At 44.4% G+C, this 17,394-nt stretch overlaps 1 protein-coding gene across 1 annotated transcript in view; it reads left to right on the forward strand.

Annotated features, from left to right (window-relative positions):
- The first annotated feature begins 9,132 nt into the window (after positions 1-9,132).
- VPS26C (VPS26 endosomal protein sorting factor C) overlaps positions 9,133-17,394 on the forward strand; it is a 40,057-nt gene continuing 31,795 nt past the window's right edge. The window contains exon 1 of the mRNA XM_038760679.1: positions 9,133-9,226. Coding sequence (XP_038616607.1) covers positions 9,170-9,226 — 57 coding nt within the window. The 5' untranslated portion in view covers positions 9,133-9,169. The remainder of the gene's footprint in view (positions 9,227-17,394) is intronic.

Here is a 17,394-nt window from a genome sequence, read left to right on the forward strand (position 1 = left end):
CTTACAGCGCTTACTCTGTGCAAAGCACTGTTCTAAGCGCTGGGGAGGTTACCGGGTGATCAGGTTGCCCCATGGGCAACTTATCATTAAATACGATCGATTGACTGAATGAATGAATAATAATAATGGCATTTACTAGGCGCTTACTCTGTGCAAAGCACTGTTCTAAGCGCTGGGGAGGTTACCAGGTGCCATCATTAAATACGATTGAATGAATGAATAATAATAATAATGGCACTTACTAAGCGCTTACCCTGTGCAAAGCACTGTTCTAAGCGCTGGGGAGGTTACCAGGGGATCGGGTTGCCCCACGGGCAACTTATCATTAAATACGATTGAATGAATGAATGAATAATAATAATGATAATGGCATTTACTAAGCGCTTATTCCGTGCAAAGCACTGTTCTAAGCGCTGGGGAGGTTACCAGGTGATCAGGTTGCCCATCATTAAATACGATTGAATGAATGAATGAATAATAATAGTAATGGCACTTACTAAGCGCTTACTCTGTGCAAAGCACTGTTCTAAGCGCTGGGGAGGTTACCGGGTGATCAGGTTGCCCCACGGGCAACTTATCATTAAATAAGATTGAATGAATGAATGAATAATAATAATGGCACTTACTAAGCGCTTACTCTGTGCAAAGCACTGTTCTAAGCGCTGGGGAGGTTACCAGGTGGTCAGGTTGCCCCACGGGCAACTTATCATTAAATACGATTGAATAAATGAATGAATGAATAATAATAATAATAATAATGGCATTTACTAAGCGCTTACTCTGTGCAAAGCACTGTTCTAAGCGCTGGGGACGGCACCAGGTGATCAGGTTGCCCCACGGGCAACTTATCATTAAATACGATTGAATGAATGAATGAATAATAATAATAATGGCACTTACTAAGCGCTTACTCTGTGCAAAGCACTGTTCTAAGCGCTGGGGAGGTTACCAGGTGATCAGGTTGCCCATCATTAAATACGATTGAATGAATGAATAACAATAATAATGGCATTTACTAAGCGCTTACTCTGTGCAAAGCACTGTTCTAAGCGCTGGGGAGGTTACCAGGTGATCAGGTTGCCCCACGGGCAACTTATCATTAAATAAGATTGAATGAATGAATGAATAATAATAATGGCACTTACTAAGCGCTTACTCTGTGCAAAGCACTGTTCTAAGCGCTGGGGAGGGCACCAGGTGCCATCATTAAATACGATTGAATGAATGAATAATAATAATAATGGCACTTACTAAGCGCTTACTCTGTGCAAAGCACTGTTCTAAGCGCTGGGGAGGTTACCAGGTGATCAGGTTGCCCCACGGGCAACTTATCATTAAATACGATTGAATGAATGAATGAATAATAATAATGGCATTTACTAGGCGCTTACTCTGTGCAAAGCACTGTTCTAAGCGCTGGGGACGGCACCAGGTGATCGGGTTGCCCCACGGGCAACTTATCATTAAATACGATTGAATGAATGAATGAATAATAATAGTAATGGCACGTACTAAGCGCTTACTCTGTGCAAAGCACTGTTCTAAGCGCTGGGGAGGTTACCAGGTGATCAGGTTGCCCATCATTAAATACGATTGAATGAATAATAATAATAATGGCTTTTACTAAGCGCTCACTCTGTGCAAAGCACTGTTCTGAGCGCTGGGGAGGTTACCAGGGGATCGGGTTGCCCCACGGGCAACTTATCATTAAATACGATTGATTGATTGACTGACTGAATGAATAATAATAATAATAATAATAATAATAATGGCATTTATTCCCTACCAGCTCGTCCATCTCCCCTCACCAGGGCTCCCGTTTGCCCGACACGGAAAGGGCCGTTTTTACCTCAGAAAAAGCGCGGGTTTCTGGTGTGGCTCTGTGTGTGTGTGTGTGTGTGTGTGTGTGTGTGTGTGTGTGTGCGCGCGTGTGTGAATGGGGGGGCTGCGTTTAGTGAACCTGAGCGCTTAGCACAGTGCTGCGCACACGATAGACGCTCCACAAACCCGAGCGACAGCGCGCGCAGCTCCCTGAAGGCCCGGCCGAGGCCCGACGAGCAGGGAAACGTCCGCCGCGGTGGCGGTTGGGCGCTTCGCCCCCTCCCTCCCCGTCAGCCCCCTCCGCGACCCGGCCGGAGGGACTAATTTTCCTCGGGGCCGGCCAGGCGGGAGCGCGCCCCGCGCCTCAGCCCTCGCGGGCACGAGGACGACGACGCCGGGCCCCGCGCGCGCGCCCCCGATCCCCCGCGGGCGCGCTCCCGCCGCCGCGCTGCACCCTGGGAACTATAGTCTCCCCGCGCAAACTCCCCAGCTTTTTAACTCCCGCCCTGCCGGCGGGTAGGCAGGGAAGAGCCGGGAATAGTCATTCATTCATTCATTCATTCATTCATTCATTCAGTCCCCTCCCCACAGCACCTGTATATATGTATATGTGTTTGTACGGATTTATTGTTCTATTTATTTTATTTGTACATATTCTATTTACTTGATTTTGTTAATACGTTTTGATTTGCTGCCTGTCCCCCCCCTTCTAGACTGTGAGCCCACTGTTGGGTAGGGACATGTATATATGTTCATATGGATTTATTACTCTATTTTATTTGTACATATTCTATTTATTTGATTTTGTTAATATGTTTTGATTTGTTGCCTGTCCCCCCCTTCTAGACTGTGAGCCCACTGTTGGGTAGGGACATGTATATATGTTCATACGGATTTATTACTCTATTTTATTTGTACATATTCTATTTATTTGATTTTGTTAATATGTTTTGTTTTGTTGTCTGTCCCCCCCTTCTAGACTGTGAGTCCACTGTTGGGTAGGGACATGTATATATGTTTGTACGGATTTATTACTCTATTTTATTTGTACTATTCTATTTATTTGATTTTGTTAATATGTTTTGTTTTGTTGTCTGTCCCCCCCTTCTAGACTGTGAGCCCGCTGTTGGGTAGGGATATGTATGTATGTTTGTACGGATTTATAACTCTATTTATTTTATTTGCACGTATTCTATTTATTTGATTTTGTTAATATGTTTTGTTTTGTTGTCTGTCCCCCCCCCCCTTTCTAGACTGTGAGCCCGCTGTTGGGTAGGGATATGTATATATGTTTGTACGGATTTATTACTCTATTTTATTTGTACATATTCTATTTATTTTATTTTGTTAATATGTTTTGACTTGTTGTCTGTCTCTCCCTTCTAGACTGTGAGCCCGCTGTTGGGTAGGGACATGTATATATGTTTGTACGGATTTATCACTCTATTTATTTTATTTGTACATATTCTATTTATTTGATTTTGTTACTATGTTTTGATTTGTTGTCTGTCCCCCTTCTAGACTGTGAGCCCGCTGTTGGGTAGGGATATGTATATATGTTAGTACGGATTTATTACTCTATTTATTTTATTTGTACATATTCTCTTTATTTGATTTTGTTAACATGTTTTGTTTTGTTGTCTGTCCCCCCCCTTCTAGACTGTGAGCCCGCTGTTGGGTAGGGATATGTATGTATGTTTGTACGGATTTATTACTCTATTTTATTTGTACATATTCTATTTATTTTATTTTGTTAATATGTTTTGACTTGTTGTCTGTCTCTCCCTTCTAGACTGTGAGCCCGCTGTTGGGTAGGGATATGTATATATGTTTGTACGGATTTATCACTCTATTTTATTTGTACATATTCTATTTATTTGATTTTGTTACTATGTTTTGATTTGTTGTCTGTCCCCCTTCTAGACTGTGAGCCCGCTGTTGGGTAGGAATATGTATGTATGTATGTTTGTACGGATTTATAACTCCATTTATTTTACTTGTATGTATTCTATTTATTTGATTTCGTTAATATGTTTTGATTTGTTGTCTGTCCCCCTTCTAGACTGTGAGCCCGCTGTTGGGTAGGGACCGCCTCTATATGTTGCCAACTTGGACTTCCCAAGCGCTTAGTACAGTGCTCGGCACACAGTAAGCGCTCAATAAATACGATTGAATGAATGAATATAGAGACGGTCCCTACCCGACCGTGGGCTCACAGTCTAGAAGGGGGAGACAGAGAACAAAACAAAACATATTAACAAAATAAAATAAATAGAATAAATATGTACAAATAAAATGCAAAGCACTGTTCTAAGCGCTGGGGAGGTTACAAGGTGATCAGGTTGTCCCGCGGGGGCTCACAGTCTTCATCCCCATTTTTACAGATGAGGGAACTGAGGCACAGAGAAGTGAAGTGACTTGCCCAAAGTCACCCAGCTGGCAAGCGGCGGAGGTGTGATTTGAACCCATGACCTCTGACTCCCAAGCCCGGGCTCTTTCCACTGAGCCACATGTGCAAAGCACTGTTCTTGGGAAGCATTGTGGCTCAGTGGAAAGAGCCGGGGCTTCGGCGTCAGAGGTCGTGGGTTCGAATTCCGACTCCGCCACTTGTCAGCTGGGTGACTTTGGGCAAGTCACTTCACTGGGCCTCAGTTCCCTCCTCTGCAAAAATGGGGATTAAGACTGTGAGCCCCACGTGGGACAACCTGATGACCTTGCATCTACCCCAGCACTTAGAACAGTGCTTGGCACAGAGTAAGTGCTTAACTACCAACATTATTATTATTATTATTCTAAGCACCGGAGGATACAAGGTCATCAGGTTGTCCCCCATAATAATAATGTTATTTGTTAAGCGCTTACTATGTGCAGAGCACTGTTCTAAACGCTGGGGGGGTGACTTTGGGCAAGTCGCTTCACTTCTCTGGGCCTCAGTTACCTCATCTGGAAAATGGGGATTAAGACTGTGAGCCCCATGTGGGACAACCTGATCGCCTTGTATCCCCCCAGCGCTTAGAACAGTGCTTTGCACAGGGAGTAAGCGCTTAACAAATACCATCATTATTATTACTTGTCAGCCGGGTGACTTTGGGAAAGTTGCTTCACTTCTCTGTCTCCCCCTTCTAGACTGTGAGCCCACTGTTGGGTAGGGACTGTCTCTAGATGTTGCCAACTTGTACTTCCCAAGCGCTTAGTCCAGTGCTCTGCACACAGTAAGCGCTCAATAAATACAATTGATTGATTGAGTCACTTCTCTGTGAGCCCACTTTTAGACTGTGAGCCCACTGTTGGGTAGGGACTGTCTCTATATGTTGCCAACTTGTACTTCCCAAGCACTTAGTACAGTGCTCAGCACACAGTAAGCGCTCAATAAATACGATTGATTGATTGATTCACTTCTCTGTGAGCTCACTTTTAGACTGTGAGCCCACTGTTGGGTAGGGACTGTCTTTAGATGTTGCCAACTTGTACTTCCCAAGCGCTTAGTACCGTGCTCTGCACACAGTAAGCGCTCAATAAATACAATTGATTGATTGATTCACTTCTCTGTGAGCCCACTTTTAGACTGTGAGCCCCCTGTTGGGTAGGGACTGTCTCTATATGTTGCCAACTTGTACTTCCCAAGTGCTTAGTACAGTGCTCAGCACACAGTAAGCGCTCAATAAATACGATTGATTGATTCACTTCTCTGTGAGCTCACTTTTAGACTGTGAGCCCACTGTTGGGTAGGGACTGTCTCTAGATGTTGCCAACTTGTACTTCCCAAGCACTTAGTACAGTGCTCAGCACACAGTAAGCGCTCAATAAATACGATTGATTGATTGATTCACTTCTCTGTGAGCTCACTTTTAGACTGTGAGCCCACTGTTGGGTAGGGACTGTCTCTAGATGTTGCCAACTTGTACTTCCCAAGCGCTTAGTACAGTGCTCTGCACACAGTAAGCGCTCAATAAATACGATTGATTGATTGAGTCACTTCTCTGTGAGCCCACTTTTAGACTGTGAGCCCACTGTTGGGTAGGGACTGTCTCTATATGTTGCCAACTTGTACTTCCCAAGCGCTTAGTACCGTGCTCTGCACACAGTAAGTGCTCAATAAATACGATTGATTGATTGAGTCACTTCTCTGTGAGCCCACTTTTAGACTGTGAGCCCACTGTTGGGTAGGGACTGTCTCTAGATGTTGCCAACTTGTACTTCCCAAGCGCTTAGTCCAGTGCTCTGCACACAGTAAGCGCTCAATAAATACGATTGACTGATTCACTTCTCTGTGAGCCCACTTTTAGACTGTCTCTAGATGTTGCCAACTTGTACTTCCCAAGCGCTTAGTCCAGTGCTCTGCACACAGTAAGCGTTCAATAAATACGATTGATTGATTGATTCACTTCTCTGGGCCTCAGTGACCTCATCTGGAAAATGGGGATGAAGACTGTGAGCCCCACGAGGGACAACCTGATCACCTTGTAACGTCCCCAGCGCTTAGAACATAGTAAGCGCTTAATAAATGCCATTATCATTATTACTATTAATCAGGTTGTCCCACACGGGGCTCACAGTCTTCACCCCCATTTGACAGATGAGGGAGCTGAGGCCTAGAGAAGTGAAGTGACTTGCCCAAAGGCCCCCAGCGGACAAGTGGCGGGATTAGAACCCATGACCTCCGACTCCCAAGCCCGGGCTCTTGCCACTGGACCACGCTGGGATGAAGAGAAGGAAAAAGGGGTAGAAGAGGCAAGAAGGAGATGGTCCCCACCCTCCCTGCCCGCTCACGACGGCGCGCCCATTTCCGGTGCGAACCCCGCGACAGCCCTTCCTGCGTTGCCCCGGCAACGGACGCGCCCATTTCCGGTGCGAACCCCGCGACAGCCCTTCCTGCGTTGCCCCGGCAACGGACGCGCCCATTTCCGGTGCGAACCCCGCGACAGCCCTTCCTGCGTTGCCCCGGCAACGGACGCGCCCATTTCCGGTGCGAACCCCGCGACAGCCCTTCCTGCGTTGCCCCGGCAACGGAGGAAGGGGGTCGGGCCCCAAAGGAAGCCAACCGCCGCCACGGCCGCCTTCCTTCCCCCCCAGCCCCTCATTCATTCATTCATTAATAATAATAATAATAATGATGGCACTTATTAAGCTCTTACTATGTGCAAAGCACTGTTCTAAGCGCTGGGGGGATACAAGGTGATCACGTTGTCCTACAGGGGGCTCACAGTCTTCATCCCCATTTGACAGATGAGGGAACTGAGGCCCAGAGAAGTGAAGTGACTTGCCCAAAATCACCCAGCTGGCAAGTGGCGGAGCTGGGATTTGAACCCACGACCACTGACTCCAATGGTGATGATGATAATAATAATAATAATAATAATGTTGGCATTTGTTAAGCACACTATGTGCAGAGCACTGTTCTAAGCGCTGTGGGGGGGGGATGCAAGCTGATCAAGTTGTCCCATGTGGGGCTCACAGTCTTAATTCCCATTTTACAGATGAGGGAACTGAAGCGCAGAGAAGTGAAGTGACCTGCCCAAGGCCACACAGCAGACAGGTGGCGGAGCCGGGATTCGAACCCACGACCTCTGACTCCCAAACCCGGGCACTTTCCACTGAGCCACGCTGCTTCTCATGAGAAGTTAAGTGACTTGCCCAGGGTCACACAGCGGACATGTGGCAGAGCCGGGATTCGAACCCAGGACCTCTGACTCCAAAGCCCGGGCTCCATGGCATTTATTAAGCGCTTACTATGTGCTAGAAGAGGAAAGTGGCTCAGCGGAAAGAGCACAGGCTTTGGAGTCAGAGGTCATGGGTTCAAATCCCCCTCTGCCGCTTGTCAGCTGTGTGACTTTGGGCAGGTCACTTCACTTCTCTGTGCCTCGGTTACCTCATCTGGAAAATGGGGGTTAAGACTGTGAGCCCCCCGTGGGACAACCTGATCACCTTGTAACCTCCCCAGTGCTTATGTAAGCACTTAATGCCATCATTACCCCAGCGTTTAGAACAGTGCTTTGCACATAATAATAATAATGGCATTTAAGTGCTTATTATGTAACCACCCCATCGCTTAGAACAGTGCTTTGCACATAATAATAATAATGATGGCATTTGTTAAGTGCTTACTATGTGCAAAGCACTATTCTGAGCGCTGGGGTGGTTACAAGGCGATCAGGTTGTCCCACGGGGGGCTCACAGTCTTAATCCCCATTTTACAGATGAGGGAACTGAGGCACAGAGAAGTGACTTGCCCAAAGTCACACAGCTGATAATTGGCAGAGCCACGTCACTCATTCAATCGTATTTATTGAGCGTTTACTGTGTGCAGAGCACTGTACTAAGCGCTTGGGAAGCACAAATCAGCAACATCAGCAGTAGCAGCGTGGCTCAGTGGAAAGAGCGCGGGCTTTGGAGTCAGGGGTCATGGGTTCAAATCCCGGCTCCACCACTTGTCAGCTGTGTGACTTTGGGGAAGTCACTTCACTTCTCTGTGCCTCAGTTACCTCATCTGGAAAATGGGGATTAAGACTGTGAGCCCCCCGGGGGACAACCTGATCACCTTGTAAACTCCCCAGCGCTTAGAACAGTGCTTTGCACATAGTAAGCGCTTAATAAATGCCATCATTATTATTAGTAGTAGTAGTAGTACAGTGCTCTGCACACAGTAGGCGCTCAGCACCTGTATATGTTTGTACATATTTATTACTCAAGAGCACGGACTTTGGAGTCAGAGGTCGTGGGTTCAAATCCCACCTCCGCCACTTGTCAGCTGGGTGACTTTGGGCCAGTCACTTCACTTCTCTGGGCCTCAGTGCCCTCATCTGTAAAATGGGGATTAAGACTGCGAGCCCCCTTGGGACAACCTGATCACCTTGTAACCTCCCCAGTGCTTAGAACAGTGCTTTGCACGTAGTAAGCGCTTAATAAATGCCATTATTATTATTATTATTATTATTCTATTTATTTTATTTTGTTAGTATGTTTGGTTTTGTTCTCTGTCTCCCCCTTTTAGACTGTGAGCCCACTGTTGGGTAGGGACTGTCTCTACATGTTGCCGACTTGGACTTGCCAAGCGCTTAGTACAGTGCTCTGCGCACAGTAAGCGCTCAATAAATACGATTGATTGATTGATTGCACACAGTAGGCGCTCACTAAGTACGATTGAATGAATGACTGACTGAATGAATGAATGAACGAACGGCCGCGCCTGCGTCGCCTGAGGCGGGGGCGGGAAAGAGCGCGCGCCGCCCGGTCACGTGGGCGCCCTCGCGCCGGCGGCTCCGGGCTCGCGCCGGCAGGGCGGGTCACGTGACGGGAAAGGGGGGGCGGAGTGCGCGCGCGCGCGCGGGAGTGCCGCGGAGGGCGCGCGATGGGGACCGCCCTGGACATCAAGATCAAAAGAGCCAATAAGGTGTATCACGCCGGGGTGAGTGGGGCAGGCGCGTGGGCTTCCTCCCCTGCCCCCCCCCCACACCTCGCCGCCTGCGCTCGCGGCGGGAGAATTGGCGCGCTGAGATGAGGCGGAGCGCGCATGCGCACCGGGGCGCGGGGGGGGGGTGTCTGGGTGTGTCTGGGTGCTGAAATGAGGCGGAGCGCGCATGCGCACCGGGGCGCGGGTGGCGGTGTGTGTGTGTGTGTGTGTGGTAAAATGAGGCGGAGCGCGCATGCGCACCGGGTGGCGTGTGTGTGTGTGTGTGCGGTAAAATGAGGCGGAGCGCGCATGCGCACCGGGGCGCGGTGTGTGTCCGTTCCCCCTCCCCCCCCCACCCGTCGGGCTCCCTGCGCTTCCCGTCCAGCTGCTCCGTTATAATATAATAATAATTTTTATACTATTATAATATAATAACTATCATCACGTTATTATAATACAATGATAATTATCACATCATTATAATATAATGATAATTATCACATTATTATAATATAATGATAATTTTTACATTATTATAATATAATGATGATCATTGCATTATTATAATATAATAATAATAATTGCATTATTATAACAATATAACGATTATTATAATATGATAATGATAATAATAATAATAATAATGGCATTTGTTAAGCGCTTACTATGTGCAGAGCACTGTTCTAAGCGCTGAGCACTGTTCTAAGCGCTTTTAAGATCATCATCATCATCATTAATCGTATTTATTGAGTGCTTACTATGTGCAGAGCACTGTACTATTATTATTAATTATTATTAATTGTATTATTAATTGTATTATTAATAGTAGTAACAGACCTACTGAGGCAACCCTTGGTACAAACGCTTGGGAAGTACAAATTGGCAACATATAGAGACAGTCCCAACCCAATTATTATATTATAATATGATAATAATTATTATATTATAATATAATAATATTATAATGATATAATCATATCCCCGTGATAATGATATGATTATTGTCATTAATAACGATGATAACATTTATTAATCGCTTGCTATCTAATAATAATAATAATGGTATTGGTCAGTATGTTGGGATTTTAGTGTTCATTATATGGTGGTTGTTAAATGTCTCCTATGTGCCAAGCACACATTTAGGCACATATCTATTTTATTTATTTTATTTTGTTAGTATGTTTGGTTTTGTTCTCCGTCTCCCCCTTTTAATAATAATAATAATGATGGCATTTATTAAGCGCTTACTATGTGCAAAGCACCGTTCTAAGCCATGGGGAGGTTACAAGGTGATCAGGTTATCCCGCAGGGGGCTCACAGTCTTAATCCCCATTTTACAGATGAGGTAATTGAGGCCCGGAGAAGTGAAGTGACTTGCCCAAAGTCACACAGCTGACAATTGGTGGAGCCAGGATTTGAACCCATGACCTCTGACTCCAAAGCCCAGGCTCTATTCCATTGAGCCACGCTGCTTCTCTGACTTTTAGACTGTGAGCCCACTGTTGGGTAGGGACTGTCTCTATATGTTGCCAACTTGTACTTCCCAAGCGCTTAGTACAGTGCTCTGCACATAGTAAGCGCTCAATAAATACGATTGATTGATTGATTGATTGGAATTTGAACCCACGTCCTTTGATTCCCAAGCCTGGGCTCTTGCCACTAGGCCATGCTGCTCCAGTAAGTAGTACTGTAGTCTTCTGGATTAGGAAGCGTGGGAGTAGAGAACAACTGCTGTCTTACTGTTTGGGCGGACAAAGTCCTTTGACTAGTTAATCAATCAATATAATTTGGGAATTCCTAACCTAGGTATAATATAATATATAATAATAGTATATATATAATATAATAAGGTATAGAACATGACTGATACTTGGTTAATCAATTGTATTTATTGAACACTTATCATGTGCTCATATTTCACACCCCACCAGCCCATAAACTGGGCTACCAGTTTAATCTCAACAGCCCAAAGAGACTAAACCATGTGTAGCAGCTGTCTCTCCCACTTTCTCCCGCTTTCTCTGTCTTCTTTCTTTCTTTCTTCTTTCTTTTTCTCTTTCTCTCTCTCTTTCTTTCTCTGTCTGTAAGCACTTTGTGCCAGGCACTGTAGTAAATGCTGAATATATAGTGTTCAGTAGATACAAGCTAATCAGATTGGACACAATCCACGTTCCACATGGGTCTCTCAGTCTCAATCCCCATTTTACAGATGAGGTCACTGAGGTGGTTTACCCAAGGTCACACAGTAGACAAGTGGCAGAACTAGGATTAGAACCCAGGTCCATCTGAATCCCAGGACTGTGTTCTATCCAGTAGGTCAGGCTGCAATCCAAACCCTCATCCAGTTCTGACTTCCAGTTACAGAACTGGGAAAATCCAATTAATGCAGGGTTCTAGTATGGCACACTGCACTCCACTCTTAAAATAACATTACACCAGGGGAAGAAACTCATATTGCGATTTCTATTGAGTGAAATGATCATCCCCACCTGCAGTGAAGTATATAAACAAAGATGAGATATACCAATATACCCTGATGGTTTGAAAAAGGAAGATATCTTCCGTTGCTATTTTTTTGTTGTTCGGTAACCCAGAATTCCATGAAAGCCAATTCCATGAAAGGCAATGTGAAACCCACTTAGGGAAATAAATCAATTTTTCTCAAAAATACCGGCTTCCTCAGGCTAAATATTGAGTGGAGGTTTAAAAAACAAAAGCTAATTAAGGGAGAAATAATGAAGAGAATAAAATAGTCTATTGTTTACATCAAATAGAAGAAAACAGGGAATGCGTTAATGGTCAATATGTCACTGAAGAGTAAGCTCACCATGGCAGCAGAGGGACAAAACAAAGTAACTTAGAGAAATGAGGGGAAAAAAAGATCGTTATCTGTTGCCAACTTGTACTTCCCAAGCGCTTAGTACAGTGCTCTGCACACAGTAAGCGCTCAGTAAATATGATTGAATGAATGAATCTGGAAAAAGTTCTTTCTCCCTGTGATGCTGATATAACTTGGAGCAGTAGTTTTCCAAGGAAACTGCAGCGAGTTTAAAACTTCACTGGATAAATAACTTGAGAAATTCATGGGAAGCATAAAACGGAGAAGTGATATTTGATATCTCATTTTATTCCTTGTTTATTTTCTCATTTCACACTTAAATATTAAATATCTAATGCTCAGTGCCACCTTCAGAGTCGGGAGGATTAGGACAGTTGCCCTGGGCCTCTGTTCTCGGCCATCCTGACTTGAGCGTCAGAGCCACTCATTCCAGAAGTGAATCCAAATTGTCCCCTATGGCTTAGTGGATGTGGGGAACAAAACTGCTTTTGTGTGATGGGTTCTCCCAAGTTCTTATTACAGATCTGTGCACTCCAGTGGCACCCAATAAAGACCATCAATTGAGGGAGCAAAACTACTGCACCGATGAATAGTTCTCCTTTTTAAAGCTCCCCTTTCCCCCCACCCAAATGATCCTGAAAGCAACCCCTTTCCCTGGGCGGTATATCCCAGGCCAGGTACTCCCCTAGGGATGGCGTTGGGCAACCAGTAGCCAGCTAACATAAGGAAGACTTGGCGCTTGACACATAGTAAGAGCTTAACAAATACCATCATTATTATTATTATTACTAATCCATTTTGGCAAAGTGCAGCATTGTGAAAAGCACAAAAACATTAAGTTGAGCCGGTGCGGACTTTATGTGTGAGAGCAGATGTTCTCACGCCTGCCTCCCAGTTGGACTGGATGTCATTAATAATAAGAATAATAATAAGAATAATGATTAGGGTACTTGTTAAGCACTTACTATGCACCAAGTACTGTTCTAAGCACTAGGGCAGATACAGTTAATCAGGTTGGGCACAGTCTAATCCCAGCTCCACTATATATCTGCTGTGTGACCTTGGGCAAGTCACTTCACTGATTTGCTTAGTACAGTGCTAAGCGCTTAGTACAGTGCTCTGCACATAGTAAGCGCTCAATAAATACGATTGATGATGATCTACCCTAGCTCGAAGTACAATGCCTGTCATATAGTAAGCTCTTAACAAATACCCCCCCCCCCGCAAAAGAATACATCAGCATAAGCGTTATGTCAAGCTCCCAAGCTTCACCTAAATCTTTTCCACTGCTGCCCTATTGAACTGAAATTTAAAAAAAAAACCAAAAAACTTGTTCCCCAGCCTTCCAACCCCACCATCAAGACTGCCAGCTTTAGCACCTTTTAAAAAAGGTGCTGAACCTGTTGATAGTTTGAAAGGAGTTTAAACTGATGGATAGTTGGCCTGATGTGAATGTGTTCTGGGTGGGGAGATTTCAGTCTTTGCGATTTTGGAAGCAAAGCGTAGTTTAAATCCTCAGGAAAAACACACTGATGCAATTCAGTGGTTTAAGAAAGCCTAACCAGGGCCTGTAACGTTCAGGTCTCTCAGGTTGCAAGTATGTAGCTTTAGACGCGATGGGAAAATGTTAACCACTAGAACTTAAACGTTTGCATTTTCCCTCTTGTGTGTTTTAATGGGCATTCAATTTCCCTTTAAGATATCTACAGATAAAAAAAGGAAAATATGGTATATTCATTCATTCAATCGTATTTATTGAGCACTTACTGTGTGCAGAGCACTGTACTAAGTGCTTGAAAATGACAATTCGGCAACATATAGAGATAGTCCCTACCCAACAGTGGGCTCGCGGTCTAGAAGCGGGAGACAGACAGCAAAACAGAGCAAGTAGACAGGTGTCAATACCATCAAAATAATTAGAATTATATATATATACACATCATTAATAAAAATAAAAAGAGTAATAAATATGTACAAATATACACAAGTGCAGTGGGGAGGGGAAGGGGTTAGGGCAGAGGGAGGGAGTGGGGATATAGAGCAACTCACTATAACTCCATCAGCAGACTTCCTTTTGTGTGTGTGCAAAATACTGTCAGTGCAATCCCTGTATTTTCAGAGATTTATGGAAGATATTTTAAAAACATTAACTTTGGGCTGCACTAAAATTTGTACCCTCAAAAAAAATATGTATACCAAAGCCAACCAAGGAAGAGTTGTTACCCAGAGAAATCTAGTTTATAGAAACGCCAGCAGAGACTGGCTTTTGACAGGTTAGGTTAAAACCTGTTTTGACTCTTCATGCTCTGTGCCCTTGAGCAAGTCACTTAACTTCTCTGCGCAGCAGTTCACTCATCTGTAAAATGGAGATTCAATACCTGTTCTCCCTCCTATTTAGGCTGCTAGCCCCGTGTGGGACCTGACTATTTTGTATCTACCCCAGCACTTAGTACAGTGCTTAGCACATAGTACTTAACAAACACTGTTACAACTATTTTTATTCTTATGCTCCAAGATTAACAGTACCGTGTGGATGTGATTTCATCCTTGTACCTTGGGCCTTTGAAATGTAGTATAAGGATAAGATGTCTTTCTGGTAAAATAATTCAAGCTTTAAGAAATCCCTTTCTCATCGGTAGTTGAAAATCTCTAATACAGAAAAAATCCACATTCAGGGTAGTATCAGGTGTGAAAATTTTGATCCCAAATGGAGGCCCAGAGGTTAGAAGCAGCGTGGCTCAGCGGGAAAGAGCCCGGGCTTTGGAGTCAGAGGTCATGGGTTCAAATTCCAGCTCCGCCAATTGTCAGCTGTGTGACTTTGGGCAAGTCACTTCACTTCTCTGGGCCTCAGTTACCTCATCTGGAAAATGGGGATTAAATCTGTGAGCCCCACGAGGGGCAACCTGATCACCTTGTAACCTCCCCAGCGCTTAGAACAGTGCTTTGCACATAGAAAGCGCTTAATAAATGCCATTATTTATTTATTTTATTATAAGCAGGTAAAAAGAGGGGCACATCAACCTTGATAAATCAGACTCTAGGGTCTGATCTGAATTGTAGATTTTTTTTTTTTTATCCCAACGTAACTACAATGATGAAAGTGCCTATCACTTTCTAGAGAAGCAGCGTGGCTCAGTGGAAAAGAGCCTGGGCTTTGGAGTCAGAAGTCATGGGTTCAAATCCCGGCTCCACCAATTGTCAGCTGTGTGACTTTGGGCAAGTCACTTCACTTCTCTGTGCCTCAATTACCTCATCTGGAAAATGGGGATTAAGACTGTGAGCCTCACGTGGGACACCTGATCACCTTGTAACCTCCCCAGCGCTTAGAACAGTGCTTTGCACATAGTAAACGCTTAATAAATGCCATTATTATTATTATTATCTGTGAGTGCTAAACTTAGCTTTCCTTCCTTGAATCTCCTTTGTTTCTCTAAATTGGCCTTAGGGCAATAGGGAATTCAGAAAGAATGTCTCTCTTCTTATTGTTTCCTCCCTAATACTGCTACATCTCTCGCAGCCAGCTACTCAACTGAGGCCTTATTATCCACAGTCTAAATCAAACACTTCCTGCTTTAAATCACTGCCAGCCTTTCTTTGGGTATATGGAGAGGGCCAACTAAGGAAGGAAGAAGGGAGTCAAATAATCAAGAGATCTAGATTAGTGGAGTCCCCAAACAGGAATAAAGTCCTCTAGAAGCCCTACCAAGGCAGCTGCCGCTTTTGGTACTTGATAGCCTAAAATTTGTGAATCTACTTTGTCTGAGAATTGGGAGATTTAGCCCATGGCCTTGACCGGCACCAAAGCAGCTATAGCCCTTGAGATGTCATCATGGTAAGGATGGATTGACTCTTCTTTTCAGAATACGCACCAGCTCAGGTACCTTGGTTTGAAACTTTGCCCTGTCTTTTTTGCCATCTGGCTGTCCCCTGCCATTCCAGCGCTTAGAACAGTGCTTTGCACATAGTAAGCGCTAATGCCATTATTATTATATCCTACAGATTGCTGTATTTGGTAGTGTTGGGTTCACTGATTGCTTGTAATGGGATCAGTGTGGTTTCATGACGTGATTAAACTACCACTGCAAGGGCTGGCCTTGCAGCTGTTGAGGCCCTGAGTCAGGGAAGCATTTGGGGCTCCTCAAGTGCTTATTTTGGATGACCTATTAGTAAATTGGCCCTTTCATTTTTCAATTCCACTTTGGCCAAGCCAGAATTTTTTTTTTTAAATAGGGTTTCTACTAAATCTATTAAGAGAAGCAGCGTGACCTAGTGGATAGAGCTCGGGCCTGGGTGTCAGAAGGATCCGGACTCCACCACTTGTCTGTTGTGTGACTTTGGGCAAGTCATTTAACTTCTCGGCCTCAGTGACCTTATCTGTATAATGGGGATTAAGGCCCCATGTGGGAGATAGATTGTGCCCATCCTGATTAGTTTGTATATACCTCAGCACTTAGAACAGTGCCTGCCACTGCCTTCCCCACAGCACCTGTATATATGTATATATGCTTGTACATATTTATTACTCTATTTATTTATTTATTTTACTTGTACATATCTATTCTGTTTATTTTATTTTGTTAGTATGTTTGGTTTTGTTCTCTGTCTCCCCCTTTTAGACTGTGAGCCCACTGTTGGGTAGGGACTGTCTCTATATGTTGCCAATTTGTACTTCCCAAGCGCTTAGTTACAGTGCTCTGCACATAGTAAGCACTCAATAAATACGATTGATGATGATGATGATGATGGCAGATAGTAAACACTTAACAAATACCCTAAAAGTTGGAGAGAGAGCACATGTTTTACACTGAACTGTTTTCCAGGTTCTTGGCCCCAAGGTGTTAGAATTAGGATCAGTGCCCCCCCCAACTACCCTTGCTGGCCACTTAAAGGGCTACCTCTTTGTGATACTGATCTGATGAATTCCTCATGGATTTTTAAGAATTAAATGGAATTTTGGAGAGCCATGAGATGCATAGCTGCCCCGAATTCCAGAAAAACTATGCTTCAGCTGGTTAATTGGCAGTTTAAGAGCCCAACTACAGACAATGCCATTGGCCATTCTATGTCCAGTGCTCTGCACACAGTAAGCGCTCAATGAATATGCATGAATGAATGTCCTATTCCACAACCCGCTCACATAAAATGAGAAAATTAATCACTGTGGTATTCGCACTCACCGTGTGCCCTGCACTGTGGTAGATACAATACATTCAGATCAGAAGCAATCCCTATCCCACTTGAGCGCAGAGTCGTAAATAGAGGGAGAATGTGTATTTTGGATCCCATTTTACAGGTGAGGAAACTGAAGCATTGAGATGCTCAGTGATTTGCCCAAGGTCACACA

Source organism: Tachyglossus aculeatus, chromosome 18 (assembly GCF_015852505.1).
Source record: "Tachyglossus aculeatus isolate mTacAcu1 chromosome 18, mTacAcu1.pri, whole genome shotgun sequence".
NCBI lineage: Eukaryota > Metazoa > Chordata > Mammalia > Monotremata > Tachyglossidae > Tachyglossus > Tachyglossus aculeatus.